This window comes from Gallus gallus, chromosome 7, assembly GCF_016699485.2.
Source record: "Gallus gallus isolate bGalGal1 chromosome 7, bGalGal1.mat.broiler.GRCg7b, whole genome shotgun sequence".
In the NCBI taxonomy this organism is placed as follows: Eukaryota; Metazoa; Chordata; class Aves; order Galliformes; family Phasianidae; genus Gallus; species Gallus gallus.
The window spans coordinates 27,795,019-27,821,928 of record NC_052538.1 but is presented as its reverse complement, the minus strand read 5'-3'; the positions used below and the strand labels follow the sequence as shown (position 1 = coordinate 27,821,928).

Here is a 26,910-nt window from a genome sequence, read left to right as displayed (position 1 = left end):
TGTGTCAGAACATTCATTTATTTTATGTGAGTTTTTTTTTAAATGAAATTACACCAAGCTTGCATTTATTGATCACTTCAAGAAAGTCTCGTTTGAAACTTTGACTGTTAAATGTTCGGTGCTCAGAAATGACTGAGAGAATTTCAGCCCACCCATGAAATAAGGAGGTTTCTGAATTCTCTGTCCCATCCTCATGTATTTGACACATTAAGGATTGCACAGGATTTAATTCTTTCTTAGTTGATGTTGCAGCCTTGTTCCTCCAGCCCAGGGTCTTCATATGGGCTCCATTGCTGCCTCCACGCAGCCAACCTTTGCTACTGCCCAGCGGGGACCGGGGTGCTGCAGCCACGTTCCCACCAGCCGAGCCAGCTTTCCTAGCTGTAAGACTGAGACTTCTTAATTATTATCTTTAATTACTTATTTTTTTTATATTTGATACACAATGATATATAAATCTGATCAATGTGAAAGACAGTAACGTTCCTCTAACGTACAGCGTGGAGAGGGTTTAATAACCTAGCCTTTGTTTGTTTTATTTTTCAAACCAATTTGTCATTTGAGCACAGATTGAAAAGCCCCTTGCGTTCCCCTTGGCTCTTCTGGAAAATCGGATAAAGCAAAGCAAAAGTAGGTTACTCTTCCTCTTTGCTCACCTTCTTTCTGAGCGTGAATCTTTCCAAAAGGGTATTAAAGCTTAGAAAATGTGATGCTCTTTATTTCACAGCTGGCCTTAGCTCTGAAAAAACGTCAGCTGGGTAAAGTTACCTGATACGGTTTAAAAAACTTGGGTGTTTCTAAAATGAATGCCATTGGTAACAAAATTAAAAGCTGGTTTGAGAACCAGTTGGCGTGTAGAATTCAGAAGCAGACAGAGCTGTCTCCCTTCAGGAGCGCTGCCGGCTCTGCGGTGGGGTCGGGGCATCACCGCAGCGCAGTCCATGGGAAGACAAATGCAGTTCAGTCGTGTCAGTCCTGGGGGTTTCCTGGTGGAGCTGCAGTGCAGCCTGGTTTGGGGTCTGATTGGATAAGGAATTCTGTGCGTCTGCAGCGGTCGATTTTGTGCGTGTCTGCAAAGTCAGGGAATGCAGAGCGCTCCGTTGCTGCTTCTGCGTCCTCAGAGTGACGGCGCTGCGCAGGCTGCAGGCTGAGCTGTGCGTGTATCCCAGCTGTCTCTTCTTCAGCTTTCCCCTCTCAGCCGGTAGGAATACCAGTGGGTAACACTTGCTCAGAAGTGCTAACGCTCACGTGAATGTTTTTGGTCATTCCCCTTTTGGTTTTCTTCTCCCGTATTTCAACAATACAGCAGATGTAAGGAAATCAGATTACTATTGGAGGTTCCGTGCATCCTGAATAAAAAAGGCCCTTCCTTCCTCCCCCACCCCTGAAACTCTTTTCTTTGTACATCTGCTGAACATTCATGCGTGTCTCAGCACAGCAGCAATACCTGTTTTTCCACAGTGCCCTACGGTGGGAAATGTTCAAGGAAGGGCTAAACATCTCAAAATACAAAATGTTTGAGGGGAATTACAAACCCCATGTTGGCTGATGTGACTGCATCTTATTGCTGTAGGACCTTTTAACTCTCATTCCTGTTTTGATGCATTCTTCAACTTTTCTGCATCTTGTGCTGTTCTGTAACAAAGATTAGAAAGCAAAGTGCTGAGGTCCACGTGAGCTGAATGGAACTCCTGTTATGAAAATTACAAGGGGCACTGTTTTCAACCAACACGAAAGTAATTGCAGGCAAGTGCTCAAATTGCTATCTCAAAGTGAAGACAGATTCTTTACATTTTCCTGTTCAGTGGATTTAACGTTGGAAGGCAGATTTTCACCCCCAAAACGAGGATAGTGAAATACATTCTGTGTTGCTCTTACAGCAAGCGTTGCCACACAATCTATTCGTCTACTTTATTTGCTGTGGAGTGGATAAAGTCCTGCAAAGATGAGAACACAACTGGGTGGGGAGAGCCAATTCCTAAACGTGCTCTGGGTGGTTCTGCAGACACGAGATGAAGTTCTGGATCGATTCGCCCTCGTAGCAGATCTTGTAGATGGTTGTGAACAACGGAAACCTGACAGAAGCATGAGAGAAGAAAATAGGTTTGGAAAGTTCACACAAACACATTTCGTTTATAATGGAAAAAGCATCTAGCTTTTTTTTGTTGCTTGTTACATTAGAAGAAAAGTATCTGAAAATGTTTTATTTCTCTGGAAACTTTGCTACAATAAAATTTTTACCTGCATTGGAAGATTATAAATGAGCAATACAAAGACAAACCAGTAGGAATGAGGTTAGGACATCAAGGGAAGCCTAAGGACAACTTTGGAGGTGACAAAAGAGAAGTTGTTCAGAGACAAAGTTGACGTGCATATCCCCTTTTCCTTTCTTTGTGTAAAATACATAAATGATTTGTGTTCATTACTGATGTCTGAAAGACAAAGACTGGAATAGAAAATGTCTTCACGTTTTTTTTTTTCTTATTAAAGGCAGTGCTACTTAGAACTTCTGTACTGTTTAGATTCTAATAGATTTATTTAGGCAAATATTGATTTGCCTTCATCCTATCCTAAATATCAGATTTGCCTTCATCCTATTCTACTGATCATGGCAATGAGGAGTTTGGCTGAGTTTAAAGGTGGCCCAAGGTGTAGAAAGCAGTTGTTACTGAAATGAACAGGATAGTTGACCACAAATAGCAAGAAGGAGGTGAGGAACTGCTCATAATTCATGGCTGTGCCCGGTGAGTCAGGTTTTGTTTTAAATCCAAGCACTTACTTCTCAAGCATATTTTTCTCTTTCAGAATCTTGTAGACTTCAGCTGAAGTCTGAGGACCTTGTAGTTTTTGTCCATTCAGCATCTCATTTTCCAATTCCTCGATGGACTAGAAGAGAGATTACTTGGATCAGAGGGAATACTGCTGTGCCATCGGCAGTTACCAAACAGGTAAGCAGCTAACAGTGCCTTTGTGAAAACAAAGAATTTTTTTGCTTGTTTGTTTTTAAGTTTAAAATATTTCAAAATCCTCCTTACTTTTCCTGTGCGAGCAAAGGCCTCCGCCACTTTTCTGTTGCGTCCTCCATAGCAGGTAGTGATTAAGTCAGCAACCCCACAGCTTTCCAAGAAAGTGGATATTGACACGGGTCCCCTGCAGAAGATCTGGGCAAAGGCCACCATTTCCATAAGGCCTAAACGGATAACTGCTGCCTTTGTGTTATCACCAAAGCTCAGCCCGTCGCAGAAGCCGGCTCCTACTGCTACGATGTTCTAAAAAGTTCCATGCAGGACAGACAAAAAGGAAATCACCAGGTAAGACGTGCAGTTCACCAGGGTATATAAAAGCAAGCTTTAAGAAAATTCCTCAACTGTCTCCACTCAATTCAGCAGGATGGGCCCCAGGTTTATAGAGCCATAGATTCGTTAAGGTTGGAAAAGACCACTAAAATTATCCAGTCCAACCATCAACCCACCCCCACCATGCCCACTAACTATGGCCCTCGGGGTCACATCTTCCCAGTTCTTTAACACAACACTCAGCGCCTATGAATTGTTGTGAGGACGGCAGGCGGCTCATTACATTTCAGCAAAAGCTGCTCAACTTTGTAGGATTTTATAAAGTATCCACCGCTATTCCAGTGGGCAAACCTCAGAGCAGCTTGTTTAATATTGTAGTATTGCAATCATATGGCATCGTGCAATTAATGTTTATTTCTGCTAGTTCCAAGCTGGGGCTCATTTCTGTTTGAACAGTTTAAAATAACCTGAATGAAGATGTGCCTTCTAGCTCTTCTTCGTTAGCCTGTAGTTTACTGGTTTTATATACTGACACTGCAATGGACCAAACCTTGGTTTTGCCTGCAGGGATGGTCAGTAGAATCGGCCTTTCCTACAGCTCTAAATAAATGCCTTGGGATCCTAAAAATCTTCCCAGTTCCTCACCTTGTCCTGCATGTCCCTCTCCCCACCTTTGCCTTTGCTAACGCAATGATTTCAAGGGGAGCAGAAATTTCCCTCACAACTGAACGAACTCCAGCCTATAGCTGGAGGCAAAATCTTTGGGTGTTTGTAAATACCTTACTCATATCTAGGTTAAGCAAAACCAAGTCTTCACCAGTCAGTAAACCCCTCCTCCAAGGAAAGATGAATTGTTCAGACACAAATGGCTGATTTTACAGAAACTACAAATGGTGGTAACCTGGGTTCACTTTTGGCACATTTAAAAACAAAGCCCAAAGTTCACTCAGGTGCCCCTGCCATGGAAACTTGATGACTGTGGTGTTTCTTCTGGCCTTGCCTGGGATCTGTATGTGGGCTTGGCTGCACACCGTCCAGATGTACTTCCAATTCAGAGTGGTGCTTCTGGTACTGCTTTCTAGTGAGTCTCTACTTGAAATATGGACGTAAGCTATTAGTTGGAATTATTGTATGTAGAAGGAGTCTTTGTTCCACGTGCTTTCCAACAAGAAAATACAGTGGACTAAATTCTTCCCTCAGAAACAGAGGTGACTCTGTTAAGAACAAATACAGAAATCCAGCTATTTTGAAATGCTTTGCCAGCTGTTTTATCTGTAAGCAAATTTTCTCCTTTTTTTTCATATTGGAAAGCTGACATGGGAAATGTTATGTGTTTTGTCCATGCCCACTCAATCATAAGGCAGCAGGACTAATGTTAGACCACGCAGCTTATAGAGGCACAGGCAGGGGTAAGAATTTAGTCCTGATAAAAAAGAAAATTGGTTTGAAGTCACTAACTTTTAAGGCTCCACAGATCTCCACTGTATCAGTGTCAGGCACCACGGTAATCCTAAAGTTGGGAGTCTGCAGTAATTCCTTAAAGATCTGCCCTTGTTTCTCATTTTTGCACCCTGTGGGAAGGAAGGATGACAGTTAGAGCATTTGTGATGTTTCAGGAGCATAGCAGTATGCACACTGAAATGAAACCTGAAGTAAGAGCCTAGGGACCTTTGAGTTTTGTGGTCACAATAACTGGGCATTGCTGAAGAAGATGCTTGCCCCTGCTGCTGGAAGCCAGGGTAAGCATTCTTGCCTTTGCTTACGAATGGGCTTTGTGGCTTTCCGTAGGGAGAAACACTTTGAGGCCCCAAAAGCAAGGGGCAAGCAAGCATCCCTGCACAGCTGTTGTCCTGTCATGGCTCAAAGCTGAGCCAGCAGAAATTAAACTGCCCCCAAGAAAATGAATATTGCCTAACTCTCCTGATCCTGTCTCGTTCTGTTTGTGACTAGTTTCTCTTCCAACAACAAATGCCCAGCTGGTATGGTTTTCACTATTACTGTAACCTCTGCACAGCAAAAGAACAGTACTGCAATAATTATTTTTTTTCCTTGACCTCCACCAGCTATTGAAGAATGAAACTAATTTCTGCTGACTTCAAAAATCAATGGATTTTAAAAGCTGCTGGGTGAACTCTCGAAGTCAGGTGAGTCCCAGTTCTAGGGAGAGAAGAACAGAGTGTTACTGCTGCTCTTATTAAACAGGGAAATATAAAGATGGAGAAATACACTTCAGAGGGTGTGAGCTTCTGATTACGCTTTGCTTGACAAACTGCACAGTGTATCGACTGCCTCAGTACTCAGCGCTGGGCTTTACAGACAGGTAGCTTCTGGTAACTCCTATAGGAATAGGGTTATGCTGTAATTTTTTAATGAGTGAAATTAGCTCACAGCCCTCAGTACTGGAACCTGCTGTCATGTGGGATCATATCCCGCCAGCACCAATCTCCCTGGAAAGGGAGCTGCCCCCCTGAATGAGTTCAGCACGCACTGCACATCTGGCATCGTGCAGAACCTCAACACATCTCATTGCAGGCTGCCTCCCACTGTTGCCTGCAGACACTATCCTGTTTCCCAGCCATAGATGAGGGTAAGCCACAGACAGGAGATCGAATTTGCCCTTTGCAATAGTTACCAATGGTGGTTTCACAGAACTTCTCATCAGCCACTTCTTTGGCTATGTTGGCCCCCATAAGCACACTGATTTCTATTTTCAGCTTCTCTCGAATGAGGTCGGATATGAGCTTCAGGCCCTCAGGACCTTCATCGACCCCCTGAATAAAAGACAACAGTGAAAGCTAAGTACAGGAAAATGACAGCAGCAGCAGTGCTGTTAAAGCAGGTGTCCTATTGCCTGCAGGTCTGCCTGGCTGTACTTGGAAGGATTTGGGTCTTGTGTTTGCTAGCATTAGCCATTAGTGCAAATGCTCTGTATTTGTACTTTTAAGCACAAATTCAAGGCAAGTTCAGGGAGAAGGTGCACTAAAGTTAACCCTGCAACAGGGCTCACATGCAGTGCTGCTGCCCTGAGGTGCTCTTCTGTGCCACATTTTTCCTGTGTATTAAACTGTGGTGCAGAGCCATGCTTTTAAGATGAGCTTACAAGAAGTGGCTTCTTTAGCAAGATCTGAAGTATTAACCTTAATGCTTCATTGGTAGTGTACTGAGCTGTAATAGTTTTTCTGAAGCTGAAGAAAGGAGTACATTTTTCCTCTCCTCACCATCCCTTCCTCTATGCACTGCTACTTGAAAGATAACTTTGATAGGAGAAAATCAAAAAGGAAAGATCTGTTATTACAGTCTGAGAACTTGAATTAAGTTTCTGGTATTTCAGTTTTAAATTGGATTTTAACACAATCAATAGAAGTGGCAGACTATATTGCTACATTCTGCCTTAAACTTTTAGTTTGAGACCATCTTAAAATATTAATTTCCCATAAGGTAGTGATAATCTGGCAGCTCTAGCCTTTAAAAAGCGATTCCCTTTTTCATTACAAATGGGAAATGCTCCAATTCTGCAAAGTTATTAATATTCCTGTGCACAAACGGCTTTGCACACACTCAGGACAGGCACGTAGACCCTGTGATCTCTCTAGTTAAGAGTTAACAGAGGCTGAGGTTGGAATATTTTTCCTGGCAGCAGCACCAGCTCATGCAGATATCTCTCTGTGCATTTTCATCTCTGTGCTGGTCCGAGTGGGAACTAACCCAGGCTAAAGATGACTGATAAGGATGGTTCCTTGGCCCAGTGGGGTTACCCAATCCTTTCCACTCTCTGGTCACATGAGCAGCAGAGATACTACTGGAGGCTTTGTGAGTTTCCACTCTTGCAGAAAGAAATGTTCACTTTATGCAGAGCATGCAGCTGAGGGCCCATCCTTTAGTTGAACATATTTACTCCTTACAGGTTGATTCTTATGGGGACAACAACCTACCTTGATGAGTGAAATCCCAAATGCTCCAGGCTTTATGTGACCTGCCATCTGCTCACAGACTCGTCCGATGAACTGATGTGGTAGGACAAACACTAAGATGTCTGTCCCTCTCACTGCTTCAGCCACGTCTGGTACAGCCACCTGGGACAAATATAACAAGGAAAATGAGCCCCCTCGCACCAGGTGAGAATTCTCACACCTTGCAAAGTAATACCACTGAGGCAATGTGCTTAATAACCAGCAAGCTGTACCTTCCTCTAAATGCAAGTGTTACTTAGAACAATTAAAGCCAGATTACGGAGGAAACAGGAGGTGAATTTAAGTCTGCTCTTGCAATCAGACAAAATATTGCCCTTAGACACAGCCTTACAGCATGCAACTTTTGAGCAGGTGGGGCTCCTCACTGAAGAATCAGGATTGCTACCAGAAGGGCTGCTTGAAAGGAAAACAGCCATGTGAGGCCAGGACCGTGCAGAGAGAGTTTCAGTCTCTCCAAAATGTGGAGAAACAATGAGAGGAAAAAATGATTTTTCAGTTGGAGATGAAGATGTGAGGGTCCCTCCCTCCAGGCTGACTGCAACCAGCTGATCTGTGGTGTAGAGGTCTCAGAGACTTTGCTAGAGATGGGAAGAGGCTGCTCTCAGATGATGAAAACAAGCTTGTTGATCTGTTCCAGGACTGTGAAAATAACAATGGCAATTCAATCTGAACCCAGGAGAACTGTGTGCCAAGTTCAAACCATGGGAGTGCAAAAATGCAATCCCAGCACATAGTACTGTGAAACATAGCACTAAATATAACCACTCTCCAGGCATGGAGACCCATCACGTGCAGCATCTTAACTTCCCTTTACAACTACAGCTGTTCTAAGCTGTTCTAGAAATGCAGTGCTACTTTCTTTAATTCATAAAGCACTGACATTTGGCAAAATCTCAAACAGCCTGAAAGTTTCACTTTACTTCAGTAGCATTGAATTCTCTAGGCTGATTAAGTAGCGAGGTATAATTTGGTATTTCAAATGTATACAAAAATTACGTACCTTATATTTTGGTAGAATTTGTAGCATTATTAATTACAGTAATGTGCCGCTATCCTGAAATCACTCAAGAAGCAATAGCTCCCTGCTCATCTCCTTGTAAGCCATGGCTGTTAGTCATGCTGTTGATTTCCTTTTTTAGAAGAAGGGAGAGCAGTAGCTTTCCCTTTTTATCCAGAAGATGCTGTGGGTTTGAAATCTCTCTGCTCTGTGTAGACATAGCTCTAGGAACAGCAGGCAGAGAGATGCTGATTTGTGCTGGGGAGGATGGCGTTATGTACCTGTACTCAGCACAGTGGGGTGTCTGAAGTTGTGTGACAGGAGACAAGCAGAGGTCACAGAAGTGGGTTATATTTCATACTTGTAATACTGGAGTGAGTGAGGTGGCAAACCAGAATGAAGCAGTGTTGCCTTCCTTATATATATACATAAAAAGTGAGGTTTTTTTTCAACTTACCACATTTTTGGGTATCTTGTATCCAGGGAGATACTTAACATTTTCGTGTTCTTGGTTGATTATTTCTGAGAGCCTTCTTCCATTGATGATCTCTTCAAATACCCACATCTTGACAGTAGAATCAAATCTATTGGACTGCTGGACATTTTTGCCAACGATTCTTGCTATGGCTGATCCCCTTTAAAATAAATAAATTGCCAATTGGAAATGCAAATTACTTTCAACATAATATCTCATAAAAGTCCTGTGCTATCAAGCTGTTCACATCCTTACTAAATTTATCAGAAAGCTTTATCCACTACTCCATATAAAAGCAAAAAACTCAGTTTAAAATCACAGCAATTAGAACTAGATGTAATAAGGAACCTGAAGTCATAGGAAAGATTGCAGAGTGGAAGTGGGATGTGCCATCAACAATGCTAAAAATGCACTGTTTGGGACTAATTAAATACCTATTGCTCCTCAGATTATTTTTTTAATATAAAAATCAACAAATGTAAAGCAATGCGGGTAGCACAGTACCCCTGGGTGATTCTGCTATGACGGACTGCGTGCACCGCATCTAACACAGGTATATGCCAGCTCCCTACCAATAACCAAATGGCTGCAATGAGGGTTTCACGTAAGAGATAAATGCTAAGGAGTTAGAACAAAACAAACTTGAACCTGATGGTTTCTCTTTAGCTGTGGTTCTAATGGTCACTATAATGGGGTCTGGAGTCCTGAACACAACTGAAAGAGGTGCTCCAGTTACAGCGTTCTTATCCTCTGACCCACTTGGAACACGTGCACAATAAGGAGTGTGAGCAGGATTAGGTTATGTTCAGTTTTCTGTAGCTGATAAAGTGCATCCCAGACAAAGTCCAGTGAGGTCTGCGCTGTGAGCGGTTCAAAGGGAAACCATGTGGTAACTGACTCCACTTGGCTCAACTCTATTTCTGATGTGGAAGCTTTGCACAAGGCTAATTGCTCAATAGGTAATAAAGACGGGCTTTGTCTTAATCTTTAACCACAAAGAAATCCCACTGAGATACATTTTCACTTTGCCAGAGTGTTGGCTGCATGCTATATCCTGAGTAGCCATCATGCTTTCTTTCAAAAAAAAAAAATCAACAAAAACCAAACCAACAAAAAATGTCATTTGTTTGGTTTTGGTTCACTGTAAGTGTAAGTGTGAATGTTTTCGGGGTAAACCTTTATTACAAGAGCTCTCATATGTTCATATCATGTTCCTTTTATCTGTAAGGTGTCTTGTGTCCTGGTCCTCTTCCCCTGCTCTCCAACAGAGAGCACAACCAAGGCCTGAGCTGAGGCTGACTTGTGGCTCAGTACCATAAATGTGTATCACTAAGAAAAGTTATTTTTACACGTAAGCACTGAGCTGAAGATATCTTACGTGTAAAGGTACCTTCATAAACCACAGTATTTTTGTTTGGTTTCTCTTAAGGGAAATAGGAATTTGCAGGAGACGAGGCTTAATGTTTAAAGGCACTGAGTAGCCACCAGAGGAAATCACTGTGATGGAACAGTACAGCTCAAAAAGCAGCGCGCTGTTTTAATTGGGCCATCGAAAACTCACAGTCCCCACTAATCGGAGTTGGGAAGAAGAATTGCTTTGTCTGTGACACCAGTGTTCAGTAGACTACACAGGCTTGGCAGGGAATGTCTGCATGGGCAAACAAAACCAAGGACACTTGCATGCTAGAGACTTTGCCACGCTATTTTTTCTCTCCAAAACTCTTCAGTGAAGAGTCACAGATGACTGAGAACTCCATTTAGATTATTCTTTCCAAGTGAGTGAAAATGCCAGCCAGTCCTCTTCCCCAGTTATGCTAAATCTTGTCGGAAGGGATTTGCATATTGCTAAGAAATAAAGCTGTCACTTATCTGGAGATTTTTTTTATCAGTAAATAGGAAAGGGTAATTTAAATAAGACCTGTTCTTTCACAATGAAAATACATTGGAACTGGTGAAAATTAGAGCTGAAAAGGCTCCATGAAACCTTTTGACTGTCAGGTTGGAATGAACCCTGAGAAGTCTCCAAAGCAAGAACAGCCCTTAGTTGGGATCAGATCGCTTGGGTTTGTTCAGTTGAGTCTTAAAAACTCTTAAAAAATCTTCAGGGACCACCTTCTCTCCTTTCTGGGTAACCTGTCCCAGTGCTATAGCATTCTCATAGCCTTTATTTATTTATTTATTTGTAACTCTAAATATCCACTTGGAGCCTCCCCCAGCCTAATTTATGACCATTGAATCATCTTCCTTCTGTACACCTCTGTAAAAAGCCTAACCATCTGTGCATGGTAAAGACACGTGCCTAGTTAAAGCTAGCTCTTCACTGCAGAGAGTCCAAACGAACATAATAAGATTGGCAGACAAAGGCTCACACAATGAAATAAATCTGTATTTTTAATAAACAGATAACTGAACAACAGTTAACATAAACAGAACCCTTCCTGTGCCTGGCTGACAGCTACAAGATGTGGTGTAGCCTTTGCTTTACTTAACCACATCAGCCCTGATTCTCCTGACAGTGTTGACTTAATAAGCCAACGTGAGCTGCTGAACTTCTGCAGCTGACATGAGCTGTTGCGACACGCTGCATCACGTGTCAGCCACGTTTCTGAGCTGCAGGAAAGACTCGAGTGCAGTTGTCTGAACTGTCACCCAAATATTCAGGAGAAATGTAAGGAAAAGGTGTTTGCCAAAGGAAAACACGCTTCTGTGTTGTGCTGAGATTACCCGTACTGTCAGAGAGGCTATGAGCAGGTGTGATTTAAACACTAGAGAAAATATTCGTCTCCTTCACAACGACTTTCCAGTCTATCCATAAGGTAGGAAGCAAGAGATGAATGCAGACAGGACAAGTAAGCAGACTGCACTGAGCCTTGCAGGCTCTGGGGGTCTGGGTTCTCAGTATCTTTGTATCAGCTCTTTGCAAGTCTGTAAACATTGTGAAAATCAGCTCTCTATATTACAATCTGAAGGAAAACAACTAACTGGCTTTTGAGAATGTTTAATGGTGAAGGAACAGCCTGGGAAGTGTCATGAGATGCTTGCTTGAGGATGCGGAGAGAGAGTAATTGTTGGCTGATCAACAATGCCAGACATTTGGTCATGGCTCTTGAGAGTCTTGGAAGCAAAATAACTTGTGTGGGCTTGGATGTCTGTGTTTAAGTTGAGGAAGAAGAGTGTGACAGGAGAGGGATTCAAGTGTTAGAACAATATGGTAACAGTGGCATTTGAGGACATGCTATTGCAGAAATGACAGGGAGGGCTGTATCCGTCAGGGCCAGAGGAAGAGATGCAGCAGTGAGCCAGCTGTGTGGTGGTGAGCTCCTGGAGAAGACCAGGTGGTATGGCTGCATGTCAAAGACTGCATTAGAGATGTCATGCACAGGAACCCATGGTCTGTAAACATGTCGTGTGTGTGGGCAATCAAGAAGCAGTGGGCTGCTTTTGCACAGCAGGAGGGTGAAGAGCAGTGCTCTTACTATGCTGTGCTCTCAACAGATCACAACCAGCCACTCCCTCTCCTAATGAGGGTTTTTTTTTCTTTCTTGTTTTTGTATTTGCTTCTGCTTAGCTGTCAGGTATGTAAAATTGTTAAGAAACTTGCCCTTCTTGCACAAAAACAATCCAAAGAACTACCTGTTTGCTAATCCCAAGCACACGCACATACACGTTGTTCATTCTGTTTGTGCTTAGGTTATACAAACTGTAAGTAAGATGCAAAGTCCATTGATACAGGGGTTACTGACTTCAGTGGAGGCTGTCAGCACCAAGGTGCTTTTGCAAGCAGTGCTTTCATTCAGACAAAAAGGATTGAGCAGGAGCAGATATATTCTTATAAGCAGGGGCAAGGATAAGCTGGGGACTTGAGCACAATGCTTTGACAAGGCTATATCTGCATATAAAATCATTAAGTTTGGAAAAGACCACTAATATAATCCAGTCCAAACCCAACCTATCCCCACCAAGCCCACTAACCATGTCCCTCAGTGCCACTTCTCCACGATTCTTGAAGACCTCCAGGGATGGTGGCTCTACCATCTCCCTGGGCAGCTGTGCCACTGCACCACTGCTCTTTCTGAGAAGAGATGCAAAACTGCATGCCAAGAATGATGGAAGCGAAGAGCGCCAGTACATTAAACAAACCCCGAGTGCTGGTTCTTTCAAAGGAATAGGAGCAGCTCTGCTGCTCTGCTAACTACTTTAGGCTGATATTTGAACAGCACGGACTCAGCCACAAACAAACACAACTACTGGCTCAGCTCTCATTCTCTCTGGGATCTCGCTGTCCTGGTGCCAGGCTTCCAATGTTTAAGTTCACGCACTTAAGCAGAAGCCTTATGTTTTTCCAATTCTCATTGGCTTCTGCATCCTTTTCTTCTGTTTGCATTTGCTGCATGCGAGCACTCTGACAATTCCCAATTAGGTTATAATACAAAGAGACCCCCAGCGCGGAGCTAAGAGCAGCTGCTTGCAGAATTTCCTCTTCCCTCTGGGTTATTATTTTAACAGAGCAGGAATGCCAGACCGGTGCAGCCAGTCCGTGCCCGGAGCGGTAACACGGGACAAGCCCCGGCCGGGGGCGGCGGAGCGGCGCGCTGAGCGCTACCGCATTCAGCACCATGGAGACCCGCACGCCGCCGCCCGACCCCCGCCGGGACCTGTTGCGGACCTCGGTCCCACTGCTGGGCAGGGGATCCCGGCACGGCGCTATGCGGGCCCCCGGCATCCCGTGATGCGCCTGAAGGAGGCGGAGGGACAGGCAGCGAGAAGAAAAGGAGAAAATGGGAGAAGGAAGGAAGGAAGAAAGGAAAGGGGTTCCCTTCACTCACCAGTTTCCCGAACCCACGATGCAGACGCGGAGCGGCGACATGCTGCTGTGCTCGGCCCGGCTACCAGCACCGCCTCCGGCCCGGCCCCCGGCGCCTGCGGGAGAAACGGGCGTCAGGCTGCGAGGGCCCGCGGCCCCAAATCGGTCCTGCCCCCGGGGAGGCGGCACCAGCGCGGGGATGCGCCCTGTGCCCGGCGGGATCCGTCTCGGGGCTGGAAACGGATCGAGATTCACCTCGGGGGAAGGGGGGGGGGGGGGGGGGGTGAGGTGACTGCGGGGGTCTGCGGGGCTGGCTCTGCGCACCACCTGTCCTGCCAGTCAGACGGATACGGGTTAGGATCATCCCGCAGATGGGGGTCTGTCTCTCCGACACCAGGGAAAGGGGATGAGTGCATTGCAAGAACCATATTCAACTGGAATGATGGACTGTATCACAGCTTCTTATGTCAATGGAAGCAAGACAGGACAAAGCAGAGAGTCTTTCTTTTCCCCTATATGGTCTGACACCCATGACTCCCTGCCAATCGCCATATGTCACCTCTCAGCCCTCCACATCTCCTCATCAGAGCAGTCTTCTCTCCCACTTCTCTGCTATGGAGCTGCTTCCCTGCCCTCTCTATGCCTGTGCTCCCCCCTGCGCACATCCCACCAGCTCTCTCCTGCTGGGCCCTGAGGCTCAGCCTGCAGGTGCTGTCCTTGCCCAGGGCCCAGCTCAGAAGCACCCACTCAGTGACAAGCAGATTGACACAGTGAATCATGGCTTGAGGACAGCTGCCAGTGCTTTTGAGAAGGGTGGGGGTAGTTTTGGAGGTAGGCGTATGCTCAGCCCACCTGCTGTCAGCTTCATCAGCTCAGCTGTGTCCTGTGCTCACATAACATACCAGGAAATAGGTGAAAAAACAGCCTCCTGAAGATGGAGGTAGAGCTGAGAACTTGATATAAGGTGTACAGTTTGAGTACAGCTAAGGCATGTAGGCACTGGCCCTGGCTCTAGCTCTAGGGGCATTTCCTTCATCCTCGGCTTGTTCACCATGGTTTGTGCTTTCCTTGGCTGTATAGCTTCTCTGGGCTTCTTAGCTTTATTCTCTTTTTTTCTATGCAGAAAATCTCCTTTGGAGATGAGGAGGAGCTGCCATCTCTTCTGCCCCCAAGACTTCTCAGCTGCTCAGTCCTGCTGACTCCTCAGGCTCTGAGGTGAGGACACACTCGCCAAAGCATTGGCTTCTGGATCTAATTCATGTAACGATCAGGTAACCGTAGAAAGGTTTGGGTTGAAAGGGACTGTAAAGATTATCCAGCTCCATCCCCCTGCTGTGGGCAAGAAATAACAGCCACCTGATCACATCCAGCCTGCCCTTGAACATCTCCAGGGAAGGGGCATCCATAAGTTCTCTGGGCAGCCAGTGCCTCAGCTCTCTCACCATGAAGAATTTCCTCCCAACATCTAACCTAAATCTACCCAGCCATTACCCATTCCTTGTATTATCAATACCTTTCTTGCTGAAGGGCCCCTTCCCTTAAGGTATTCCTAGTGGACAGAATTCTCGAGTATTGTGAACAACAATAGTTTCCATCTAAATTAAAGTGGAAACTTTTAATTACAAATGGGTCCTGTGCATGTATCCTCCACTCTGACCTTGCACTGACCATTTGGTTGATGCACAGAAGGTGGGAGGGGTGAGGTTGGCAGAGGGTGAGCAGGCAGATGGATGCAGCAAGCACCCATGGGGAGCACCAGCCTGAGGCTGGGCATGCACACATTTGCTTGTACACTGTGACACTAACTGGAGAGCTGGTGCTGCTGTTGAGCTGTCCTATGGGTTTGTGCAATCACTGCTGTGTGAAGAGGGGAAGTGCAGCCACATGTGGCTATTGCAGGCTGCTTTATGTGGCAGTCAGGTGTCTGGGATGTCTCAGTGGCAGTTTTGAGCGGGGACACAGAATAGCCAGAAGAAACATATCCTTTCTTGGATTTGAAAGCCCTGGGGCCACATATAGCATCAATGGATGCTGATGACTGTAGTTTTATCAGGCAAGGAGAAGAACCTGTACTCTCTGATAAAGTCACAGTGTTTGTTTTTCACATAAGCACAGGAGAACTAGCTCAGGTGTGAGTCATTAGAATGTAACAGACATAAAAGCTGAGTCTGGTTAGCAGGAAGGATAAGGACAACCCTCTCAAGGCCACTCCACCCATGCTTACCTGATCTGCTTCAGTGCCTAATAGGTTCTGCACATGTCAAAGCCTGGGTTTACAAAGCCAACTTGTTTTGATCAGCCAAACAGCTGCTGCAAACAAACAAAAAGGCTCATTGTCACTGCTGTAAAACTAGGGCAGCCAAGAGGCTTTTTTAACTTTGAAGTCAGGTGTGCTTTCCTCCATGGGGACAAGGTGGGCTTTGGGTATTCATGGAAATATGACTGAGAAATGCCAAGATGTGCAAGCGGCAGGTAGGAGATGGGCAGGGAGGAGAGAGGGGTCTGGCTGCTCTGTGAGGAGGGAACTGTATGTCGAGGCTTCTCCTGCTCTGCCCATCTCCTGCCCCAAATGTATTTACAGGGAAGAATCAGATCCCTTCCCAGCATTTGTTCTGCTAAGCTCATGCTCTCTTATCTCCTCTTTGCTATTTCTCAGGTTATCTGGACGTTGCTTCTCTGTGCCTGCTCCAGCATGAATTCAGACTTGCTAAATGCTGATAACCTGAACGATGCCCTGAAATCTCAGTGGAATTTTACCCAGTGCCTTGTCCATATTTAATGATTGCTCCCGGAAATACTTGCTTAGCTACGCATAAGATTGCATTTCCCTCCTTAATGATTATATCAGCCATGTGGCTTTTCCTCTTCTGTTGTTCACAGCTAATGAATTTTAATTTACAGCAGAAATGTAATTAGTCAATCGGTGCATGTCCTTGCGTTTTATATGTTTACATTTCATCCCATGCCTGATACCAAAGCATAACAACCATGTCATTCTTCCTATGAGGCTTCCTCTGTATTGAAAACACCTCCCAAGTTTCTTGTTAGCACATTTCATTGTCTCGCTTGTCATTTTTTGCTCCAAACTGACTTAATGACATTATTCAGATGGAATCCTCCAGGCCCATACTTTGCTGTCAGCAGTTTTTACCTCTGTCATTGACTCCTTCAGCATTTTATCATGTTTACATTAATCCCCACCTTCTTGAGTTTAACTAATGCATTTTCTAGTAATACCAAATCAAATACTTTACCAAAGTCCAGGTTGATAAGATTTTACTAGTTTTTCTTTGTCCACAAATGCAGTTATCTTATCAAAGAAAGATACTGGGTTCATCTACACACAACATGCCTATCTTGCACTTTAACCCTTTTCCTGCTTCCCTCTGTGCCGTTTGTTACTCATTTGCTCTTTGGCCTGTGTGCTAAAAAGCCAATAGATTTTGTGCTGACCAACCTATAGATTTTGGTGATGGAGATTACTCAGTCTTCAGAACTGAATGGTAAAGATCTTTCAAGTTCTGCAGCTGTATTGCATGTGGTAATTTCCATATCCATGCCCTTAAGCCCATTAAGTGTGTTGCCTCTGCCCTTCAGGGTTGCATAATTTTCTTCATGGAAACTGAAGCAACATATTGCTTTAGCTTCTAGCCATCTACCCTACTGCTATTGCTCGTGATCCTTTCTTTTGTTTTCTTTGTAATGATGCAGATAAAACCCTTTTCATCTTGATTTTCCATCCCTGTGCATGGTCTGGTTTGTTTGGATTTTGAGCAGTTCTGCTGCTACACCTTTAACTGTTGATGTTTGAAAGATAGCTTTCTCTGCATATCACTTTTTTTTCCCTTTTCCCTATGCTTTCTGTGTATTTCTGAGATGTCCTATGCTATCTGCATTGCAGTTCACATCCTTCCTAAGCACAGAGCTATAGGTAAAATTCTGCCTCTACCTAAACTACCAGCATCACATCTGACCCATGCCTTCAAATGATGGACAGCCTTAACATCAGCATTGCTCATATAATACAGGCCTATGTGATTTCCAATGAATTTTTTTCACAAGCTTTCCCTGAATTACACTCTAAATTGAAGTTTTGCAGAAATGTTATATATAAGTACTAGTTTACTGTACGCACAACTACTGTTAATTGTAGGTATTAAATAGCAGCCATTTATGCAGGGGCCACATCTAATATCTCACTACAGCTCCTAAAGGATGCTGAATACAAACAAGTAGTGTCAGTTTCTGTCTGTAAGATCTTGCAGTCCAAATTACTTACAGCTTTGCTGCTTCCACGCGGATTTCTTGCAGTCTGACTTTACCAGCTCATGGGATCTAGGAAACAAATCAACAGTGAAGTTTTTGCTCCATTCATTGGTATTCAGTTGAGTTCTCTGCTGCAGGCTTTGATTGGATTATATAGCAGGAATGTATTTTTTTTTCCACACTTAAATAAGTTTTTCCAAAAGTACTTAGCAGAAAATGAAGTTGGATTTTAGGCCTATAGGAATCTAAGTGAATTCCAAGCAGTTTTCACCATTCAAGAAGAATGGATGAGAAGGTTGTTTGTATGCAGTCTCTACTGTGTAGGGCTTTCTCTAATCTAATGGAGAAGGTTTTCAGGAGAAGTAAAATATTACATGTCTACAGCAGAAATGAAAAATGCATTTGCTGGAAGAAAAACAGCCCTGGAAGCTTATTGGTAATTGTCTTCAAAGCAGTCCTCAGGCAACAGAGCTATATAGACTTTCCAGAATCCAAATATACCTACTCTGTAGGCAGCAGAAGCTGCAATGAGAAGGATGGATGTAATCTGGATATTATGAAGTGGCTGCAGAATTGATTAGAGCATGCTGATACATGTAGGACATCTGGTATTGAAAAGAGCTCAGTGTCAGTCTCCCATAGGTAGAGCATATATGGCAGTGGAGCAGTGGGATTACATATGACAAGTTTGACTACCAAAATGAGTGCTTTGGCTTGGTTTCCAATCTAATCTTGTTATCATGATACACCTGGAAACTGCATTTGGCAGAGATGACCAGAAACAAAACATGGTAACTAGGATCTGCAGCAGATGGAGAGGTACACAGGTTGCCATAGAAACCATGCAGAAAAAATGCGTAGGAGTGAAGAAAAGCACAGAAAGGCTTCTAGGAGAAGAGGCTAATGGCTGAAGAACTGAACTAATTCAGCAGCTGTTCTGTTTATTGAAAGAAAAACACCTTATCTTTTCAGAGGATTGAGAAATGTGGAGCACAGGAGTTCTCACAGTGAGCTGCAGAACAGTGGAAGGCAGGAATGTTGTGCCATAGGGTAGGGTAGAAGAAGTGGTCATGAAGTGGATGAAAGGGCTGGGAAGCCCTGAACCACAGCACGTGCTCCCCTTGTCTCTATTGTGCACACACCATATCTATGCTGGTAGGAAGGGCAGACCTGGGGCAATGCAGAGGGCAAATCCTTCCATGGTGCAGAAGGACCAAATAGAGATGATGGGTTTCAGCCTCCACTCCTTGGGTTGGAACAGCCTGAACTCTTCCACAGCAGGTGATGAGGCATATCTTGGGCTCTCCGTCTGCTCACAGACTGGAGAGAAAAGGGCAGAGACATCCCCTTGTGTGTCTTGAGCAAACAGAGTTGGAGGTAGGGGAAGACCAGGGTCACAGACTGCTGTAAGCAGCAGTCCCAGTAGGCTTACTGGCATAAAACTGCCTGCTTCCAGAAAGCCTGCTGCAGTACTTGTCTGCTATGACCAAAGTACTCCAGGCTGTGGCAGGCCTCTCTCCATACAGTAGCATTAAAGAGAAATAGCCAGGTGGTGACTCTGAGGAAGATGCTCTGGAAACAGGATCAGGATCTCAGTCCTGGCCCCTATTGAGCTCCCAGGACACTACTCTATCCTCAGACAGTGCCTTACATGTTAGTCTGGGTTCCTGGCTTCCAGTAAGACTGAGCTCCAATTTCTATGTCTGAGTCTGGATTGTGCTGGGTGATGTAACGTTGGAGCCCAGAGCATGACTCAATGCAAAGTCATACTTAGTGCAACTTGAAATGGTGTCAAATGTGACTGTGAAGGATGCAAGTGGGTCGTGGATGGGGACCGAATCCTCTGAGGCAGCATGAACTGCTGCCATCTGTGGCTCTGATGCTTATGGCTGGGCATTTGAGTTACAGCTGAGCTACTCTGCATCGCAGCAGAATACAGTGCACAGGGATTGATAGAGAAGAGGAAGGGAATTATGATGGAGTGACAAGCATCAATGGACAAAGGGAAGGTAACAGGTATCATCTACTGGGATTTGTGCAAGGCCTTTGACACGGTACCCCACCACATCTTTACCTCTAAGTTGAAGAGAAGGGTGAGCTGTTTGGTGGATAAGGGATTGAGCGGAAGGTAGCAGCCAGAGGGCTGTGGTCAATGGCTCTATGTCTCGGTGGAGGCCAGTGGTCAGTGCTGTTCCCCAGGGGTTTGTCTTGGGACCAGTACTCTTTGACATCTTTATCAATGACAGATGATGAAATTGAGTGCACTCTCAGTAAGTTTGCTGATGACACCAAGCTGAGTGGTGCAGTTGATACAACAGAAGGGATGGCAACCAGAGGACCTTGATAAACTCGAAAGATGGGCCCAGGTGAACCTAATGAGGTTCAACAAAGTGAATTGCAAGGCTTTGCACTTAGTTGGGGATAATCCCAGGTATGTATCTAGACTGGGAGAAAATCTTACTGAGAATAGCCCTGCTGAGAAAGACTTAGGGGTCCTGGCAGATGAAAGCCTTAACCTGAGCCAGCAGTGTGTGCTTGCAGCTCAGAAGGCAAACAGTATTCCGTGAATTATGAGATGACAGTGGCTGAAAAGCACACATAAAATAAAGGTTTTGACTCATTGAGACTACAGAAGGAGTGATGAATAACCACTAAAAGCAAGTGCCAGTGATTCTGCAAGTCAAACAGCACAGAGCTTTATATGTTATCTTCCTGCAAAGCCACAGACCCGGTAATACAGAGATACCTGTAGAGCTTCATAATCAGGACTTCCTCTCAAATAGTGTAAAATACTCTGCAGGCTGAAGTTGTATTACATTAACCAGATCTTCTTGGCTATTCTCATCTATGGTTAGGAGAATCTAGTGGTGCATGCAGTGTGTTTTAGGAGAATGGCTGTTCATTTAGCTACATTCCTTTTCAGGTTGTTGTGTCATGGCATCTAGAGCTGTAGTGGGCAAGATATCTTCCAGTCATGGTACGTGTAGGAAGTTCTTTCATATTCATTATGTAGAAGAGCCCAGAAAACATCAAATATATTCCAGACTATTAATAAACTCAAATCTCAGCCACCTTAAGAAAGAATCTAACGCTAATAAGCACTGATTGCTCAATGAACCAATGCGGATGTGAAGCAGTATTAGTTATCAGCAGCTTTTCCAGTTCAGCAATGCTTAGGAAACACAGCACTCCTCGTGCTGTCCTGTCCTTCCAGGATTTATGTTATTCCTCCACAAGTCTGTAGAAGATGAAGTTCATTTAAGCAAGCAGGAACAGTCATTTCTTATCTTCTCTACACTGGCTACCAGAGGAGGACACGGGTTTAATTTTAGGTGAGGCTCATCCAAAGATATGATTTACATTAGGAAAAAAGTCCTGACCAACTAACAGGAGAATGATAGAGAACCGCTGTAACTTCAATTTGGAAAAACTATGGGTTGTTTTTTTTTTTTTTTAAGCACACAAGTGATTACAAGTATGCTGGGTTTCAGAGCTTTTAGTCTTTAAATGTGGATAGATCTTAGTACTCTGCAGAAATGGCACTGGCCAGAAGAAATGCTAAGCACGTATATCCAGACTGTAAGATTTGGAAGAAATCTGTAAGAGCAATACAAAGTTTTGGGCATTTTTCTAGAATTAACAAAATGATGCATAGGACACACCTGCAGCAGGGTGCTTTGCCATGGCACCTCTGTGCTCTCCCTCTACTGTTTCTACCAGGGCCAAGGTGTGATTTTGGTCACTTTGAGCCATTAAGCTACAACTGGGGAAGGCGATCAGAGCAGTGGAGCTGACCACAAGTTACAATTAGCAGCGAATGTAAACTGAAGTTAAATGTCATCTCGAACAGTACATTCTTATCACATCTGGTCACGCAGTTGTCAGTGCCACCTTACGATAATCTCCGGTATTGCAAGTGCAGCGCTTCGAGGAAAGAAAAATGCCCGTGCACGGAGAAAGCAAATCAGTTTGTCGTTTGGCACAGGTGAAGTTGCGCCTCTGTTGAGACCAGCGGGTCCTCAAGCAGTGGGAAGTAAAACACACTGATGGGATACCTGTCCGGGTTGCTTTTGCTTCATTTCTTTTTCTCCCCCAGGAACATTTCAGCGGTGTTGGTATGCAGCGCAATGCATCAATTAGAATTGCAAGCAATTGGCAGGAGAGGAATTAACATGTTTAGAGGGCAAGAGGAGAGGAACCCTGGATGAAATTTTCTTCAGTGGACAGCCTGACCTGCTGATCTGTTCTCTTGCTGTTCCATAGGAGAAACGTGCAGCTGAAAAGGCATTTATTTTCCTACAGTGATGAGTGTACTTGTAAAAACACAGACGTGGAGGATTTTATGCCTGTGCAGTGGTGATGTGTCGCTGTAAGAGACACTGCAGCTGTCGGTGTAACAGGCAATCCTCGCTGGGCTGTGTTGGCTGAGATTGTGTGTATTGATGAGGAGGGATGGAGATGGGCTAATTTAGAACACCTTCTCCTTTGCATTTCTGCTTCTCTATGACCTATGTAGGTTCCCATACAGGGCACTGTGTATAATGGTTGTTTCCCATATTATAGGTGTGCCGCAAGAGACTGCCTGGAAGATGCTCATCCAAACACCCTGCCCGTGGGCTGGAGAGAGGAGGAGGGAGAGGTGATCAGACGGAATGGAACGTGGAGCGGAACCATGAACCCACTAACCGAGGCCATGGCTAATTCTATGTTCTTGTTGTTGTGTGCTGATCGAATTAAGGTTATAAAAACTCGGCCTAAGGTCGGGCGTTAGGTTTGGGATGAATTACTTGCATCCCGCACTAGAGGGCACCAGCCAGCCGGGAGAACCGCTCCATCCCCAGCAAGTCTTGTCATGAAGGAGGTCCCGGCGCGGGGAGGCGTGCAGCTCACCGTCTGTGACAGAACCGGCTCCTTTAAGCCGAGATATCAGATATATAGCCCTAGGATAGGTATAGCCCTAGGCACTTGGGCTAAATAACGACCGTAACTCACAAATGGGCTGGCTTTACCCGCTTCAGAGATGCTTTTCTTTCAGACGCGGAGAAAGGCTGCACTGCTCGTACCGACAGGCAGCCTGACAGAATAAGGCGCGAGCCGATGGTTGTTGTGTCGGTGCTTGTAACAATCTCCGTGCAACGCCGCTTGGACAGCTTGACTTCGCACCCTCTGAGGGGCAAAATTTTGTGACTGTCTCCCTACGTTTCTCCTAACAGAACCAACCGGCCAGCACGTCTTGCTGTCCCGCTCACAGGCGAGGCGTACCCCGAGCACGGCGGGCCGACCGCCGCTGCCCGCCCGGCGCGGAGATGGCGGCGCCCCGCCTCCGCCGGCCGCTGCCCGCTCTAAAGATGGCGGCGGCGCTGCCCCGGAAGAGGCGGCCGGGCGAGGGAGCGGGAGGGCGGGCTTCCCACAGCCCGCGGCGGCCGTGCGGGGAGCCGGGCCGAGCGAGGCGGCGCGGGGTGCGGGGAGCGCCGCCATCGCAGCCCGCATGGGGCGAGCGCGGCCAGGTCCCGGCGCTGCCTGAGCGGGCTCGGCGGGCCGTGAGGGGGGTTGCCCGCCCGGCGGCGGCGCGCCCTGGGCCGGGGGCGCCATGCAGTGCGCGGACCCCGCGGCGGCCGTGAAGGGGCCGGAGGGCGAAGGCAAGGCGGAGCCGGCGGCAGCAGGGAAGAGCGGCGGGCGCGGCGCCAAGGGCTGGCAGTACAGGTGGGCGCGCCGGGCCGGGGGCTGCGAGGCCGCCGCTGTCTGCGGAGCTCGGGGCGGGGCCGGTGCCCTCCGCGGGGACTGCTCCGGTTGGGGGGGGGGGGGCTGCGGGCTGCCGCTCTGTCTGTTTCCTACGTTGCCTTTCGGCTGTGGCGGTGGGATAGGCGGTAGCGTTGAGGCCGTTGGTGTGCTTTTGCGTTAGCGCCTAGCCACGTGGTCAGGCTGCGGGAATGTGCCCCGGTGTTATTATCTTTGGTGGCTTTAAATTTCCTAGCAGAATGCGGGGAGCTGCTCAGGCTTGTTGGAGGTGTTCTGTCGTTTTTTTTTCGGCGCCTCCAAAAAGCCAAACTTTGTGCCAGCTGTGAGCTCGGCCTGTCTGTACGAGCATAGCCGTGGGTGCTTGGTGCACCCGCACGGCGGGTTAGTGTCTAAAACAGGGGGGTTTGAAACTGCTTTGTGCTGGAAGTTCTGTGTTTGGCCTTCCTGGCTCAGGGCGTGGGCGGCGTGTGGTGACGGAGCTTGGAGAAGAGGGGTCCTGTGTCAGCACAGGGTCTGGGGCGGGAGTGCAGTTCTGCGTTGGGTGAAGCTGAGGCGGCTCATAGCATTGCCTCCTCCTACACTTGTAAGGGCTCGGTTTCTTCAGAGTGGCGGAAGACGCTTTGTTTCTGTCCTAACAGAATTAGAGAGTGCTTGAGAAACTGCCCTTCCAGACATCCGACAGGAAATTATCTTGCTTGCTTAGGAGTGTGTGATCAGCATCGGAGCGCGTCTGAGAGCAACCAGAGCTGTGCTGCCTTTTCCCCACCGGTGTCTGGAATAGTGTGACCGCTAAGCTGCAGTGAAGTAGATCACAAAGGAGGGTCTGAGAGGCTGCGCATCCTGCTCGGCTCTTTTTCCCCATGTCCATTTAGAAAGCAGTTATAAGGAGACAGCGCTTCAAATCACTTCAAGTTACTGAAAGGTTACTTGGTAAAGTGATCTCACAGAGCGGCTTGGGTTCGTTTAAAACTAGCACTTTCAAATTGCTGCCCTATTTTCTGCAGTTGTTAAGCTAGGAAATTAATGTGCCGTTGCCACAACGATGAATCGTTTGCATTCGGCAGTTCTAGTTTTAATCTTGACCGTTTCCATTCATTTGTTAAACGGTACCAAATAGATGTCCCTTGCACCTTTTCAAGGAAGCAAGTTAAATTTAGGTCTAGAAAGTTTGCAAGTGCTGTAGGGTTGTGAAGTAGTATTGAATGGGAGTAGTTTCTATGGCAGGGAGTCAGTTTCCTAGGCGAGTATCTCTTTTTGCTAGGGTGGCAGTGATGGGTAAGAGGGTTTCTCATGATGGATTCTGCTTGCTGTCATCAGCATAGAGGAGCTGCTCTTGCAGTATTACTCCATGGGCCTCTGGGCTGGAGTAAGAGAGGCTGAGAGTCTGCAAACAGAAGTGCAGGCAAACAGCTGAGGGAGGGTTTTGGCAAAAAGAGCAGCATTACAGCGTTGTAACTCTTTTAAAAGTTAAATTAGAAAGGATAAGATGCATAAAGCAAATGATCTGGTTAACAGCAGTTGACGCTTCATAAACGTATGAACAAACCAATAACAACACCCCCAAGTCGTTACTGGCTTTACATCAGTCTTCTGTTTGAGTGGATCAGCATGCAGGAGTGCAACAGAAGACCTGCTAGCTAAAACACGTGGATATATTTTAATCCTCTATTTTGAGGTGGTCATAAACCACCATGGGCAATGTGTTTCATAGCAGGTGATTGTTGCAGTCCCCAGTGGAGGGGGTGGCTTAGAACCTTTTGCATTTCCACCTGATGTGGCTGCCAAGTGTGTGAGCTGAGCTTGGCTGCAAAAGTGCATAATTATTTATTTTTCTTATTCATGCTGCCTTGTAAGAGGAGCCTAATTAGTTCTAATAAAGGGAAGTGTCTTGAAACTGATACCATCTTCTTGAGCGGATGTTGATGAGAACCCTTTTTATTGAGGGTGGAGTTGACGCCAGCCTTAGCTGCGAGAAAATATATGGAATTTCTCTAGTTTATGTTCTTTTCTGTTCACATTCCAAGAGTGTTTGTTTGATATTGGAGGGTGAATGCAGGGCAACGGGAGCATGTTTATCAGCTCTTTCTGCTGCAGACCTCTCTGTGGCTTACCCTACCCTCCTGTCTCTGAACTGGCACTTGTCATCATAGCATTAATGTAAATTAATAGTAATACAACTAATTCTCACTTAGGCTGCCACGCGATGTGTTAGCTGACCTAATTAGCTTAGTGCTCCAGAGGGCAGGCCAGCATACATACGAGTCTCTATCATTTGGAAAGTATAAAACCCTCCCAAATGTACTGTAAATGTCATCCTGGAGCAGTTCTCTATAATTCTTGCCCTCCTGGTCCTTCCTCAGTGCTATTCAAAACAAATCCTCTGGGATCGCTCTTGGGTTTTTTTTTGTGCCCTCTTTGCCCACAGCAGCAGCAGGCTTTGTGGCATTACCTGGGTCTGGTGTGGGGTGATGCCTGCCTCGATGTCTGCCCCTCGAGTGCCGCGTTCCTTTGGTGTCCTGCTGGCTCTGGCGCTGTGACATCAAACCCTCACTTGGTGCTGGTTCTGTTTATGGTGTCTGTGGTGATGCACTCGTGTTCCGGCCTGGTGCTGGGCTGCTGAGCTGTGATGTTTGCTGCTGGGAGGATGGGTTTCTCAAGTAATTGCTGTGAAATCCAGAATTTAGTGTTGCTGTTGTGTGTGTTGTACTCCCTTTCGTTGCTAGAAATCAAATCGGGATGACTGTCACATTCATTTGATGCATTGGAGGGAAATGGCTCAAAGCCCTGGGACCTGAATCTATTTATCCTTATTGAGTCTTTGCTTGGAGAGTACACCATATTTATAATGCTACTTGGGAAATGCCATGCTCCAAGTAATTTTCTCATTAGAATAGACAAGAAATCCATTTTTAAAAGGCTCAGTTGACTCTATCAGCCTCACGATCCATTCTTTGTTACTAAAATGTCAAGGTTGTTGTGTGTACTTCAATGCTTGTTGAAGCCCCAAGTGCTTCTTAAGGGCAGGTTCATGTTCACACATGCTTACAGGCTGGAAGAGCGGGGTTGCAGTGGATGGAAGCTGAGATACATTATAAATTAGATGTGCGTGCGTGTGGGGGGTAATGGAGTTGGGGAAACAGGTTTGGGTGACTGAAGTATATCTCTGCAGTGCCCGATGCAGTGACCTGAGCTGGGTCAGTGAGGTCTGGTTCCCTTCCCCAACCCCATGGCTTCAGTGAGCAGTTGTCAGGAGCCCTGCCTGCTTCCCAGGGCACAGCTGTGGTGTGGGAGTGGAAATGTGGAAGTTGCTGGGGCAGGGGAGATAAAGGTGGGAGTTGGTTCTGATGCACAGGATATTTTCC

General features: G+C 45.9%; 2 protein-coding genes across 8 annotated transcripts in view; one reads left to right on the top strand and one right to left on the bottom strand.

Moving 5' to 3' along the window:
• GPD1L2 (glycerol-3-phosphate dehydrogenase 1) lies at positions 1–13,642 on the bottom strand. Of its 2 annotated transcripts, XM_422110.8 has the most exons (8): positions 13,566–13,642; positions 8,722–8,899; positions 7,229–7,369; positions 5,929–6,067; positions 4,755–4,867; positions 3,036–3,269; positions 2,780–2,886; positions 1–2,075 (listed from the first exon to the last, which is right to left on the bottom strand). In XM_422110.8, the coding sequence occupies exons 1-8, from the start codon at positions 13,604–13,606 to the stop codon at positions 1,979–1,981; spliced, it is 1,050 nt and encodes a 349-aa protein (XP_422110.3). In that variant the 5' UTR covers positions 13,607–13,642; the 3' UTR covers positions 1–1,978. The 2 variants fall into 2 exon arrangements, with proteins under 2 accessions (XP_422110.3, XP_046799724.1); XM_046943768.1 differs by lacking the exon at positions 13,566–13,642 and having other exon boundaries at positions 8,268–8,795.
• Positions 3,085–26,910, top strand: part of OSBPL11 (oxysterol binding protein like 11) — a 51,704-nt gene continuing 27,878 nt past the window's right edge. Inside the window, exons 1-4 of one of the 6 annotated variants that reach the window (XM_046943764.1) lie at positions 3,085–7,106; positions 7,201–7,411; positions 14,667–14,758; positions 22,373–22,448. In XM_046943764.1, the coding sequence (XP_046799720.1) occupies positions 22,399–22,448 (50 nt within the window). In that variant the 5' untranslated portion in view covers positions 3,085–7,106; positions 7,201–7,411; positions 14,667–14,758; positions 22,373–22,398. The other 5 variants (XM_046943762.1, XM_046943763.1, XM_040703641.2 and 2 more) reach the window with 5 other exon arrangements.

What these genes read in the sequence shown, in the direction of transcription:
- GPD1L2 (XM_422110.8), bottom strand. Translation starts at nt 13,606, where the DNA reads ATGTCGCCGCTCCGCGTCTGCATCGTGGGTTCGGGAAACTG. An exon ending in ACAAGATACCCAAAAATGTG is followed by an intron (nt 7,370 to 8,721) that starts GTAAGTTGAAAA and finishes TATTTGTCCCAG; the next exon opens with GTGGCTGTACCAGACGTGGC. An exon ending in CCTTTGCTCGCACAGGAAAA is followed by an intron (nt 2,887 to 3,035) that starts GTAAGGAGGATT and finishes TCTCTCTTCTAG; the next exon opens with TCCATCGAGGAATTGGAAAA.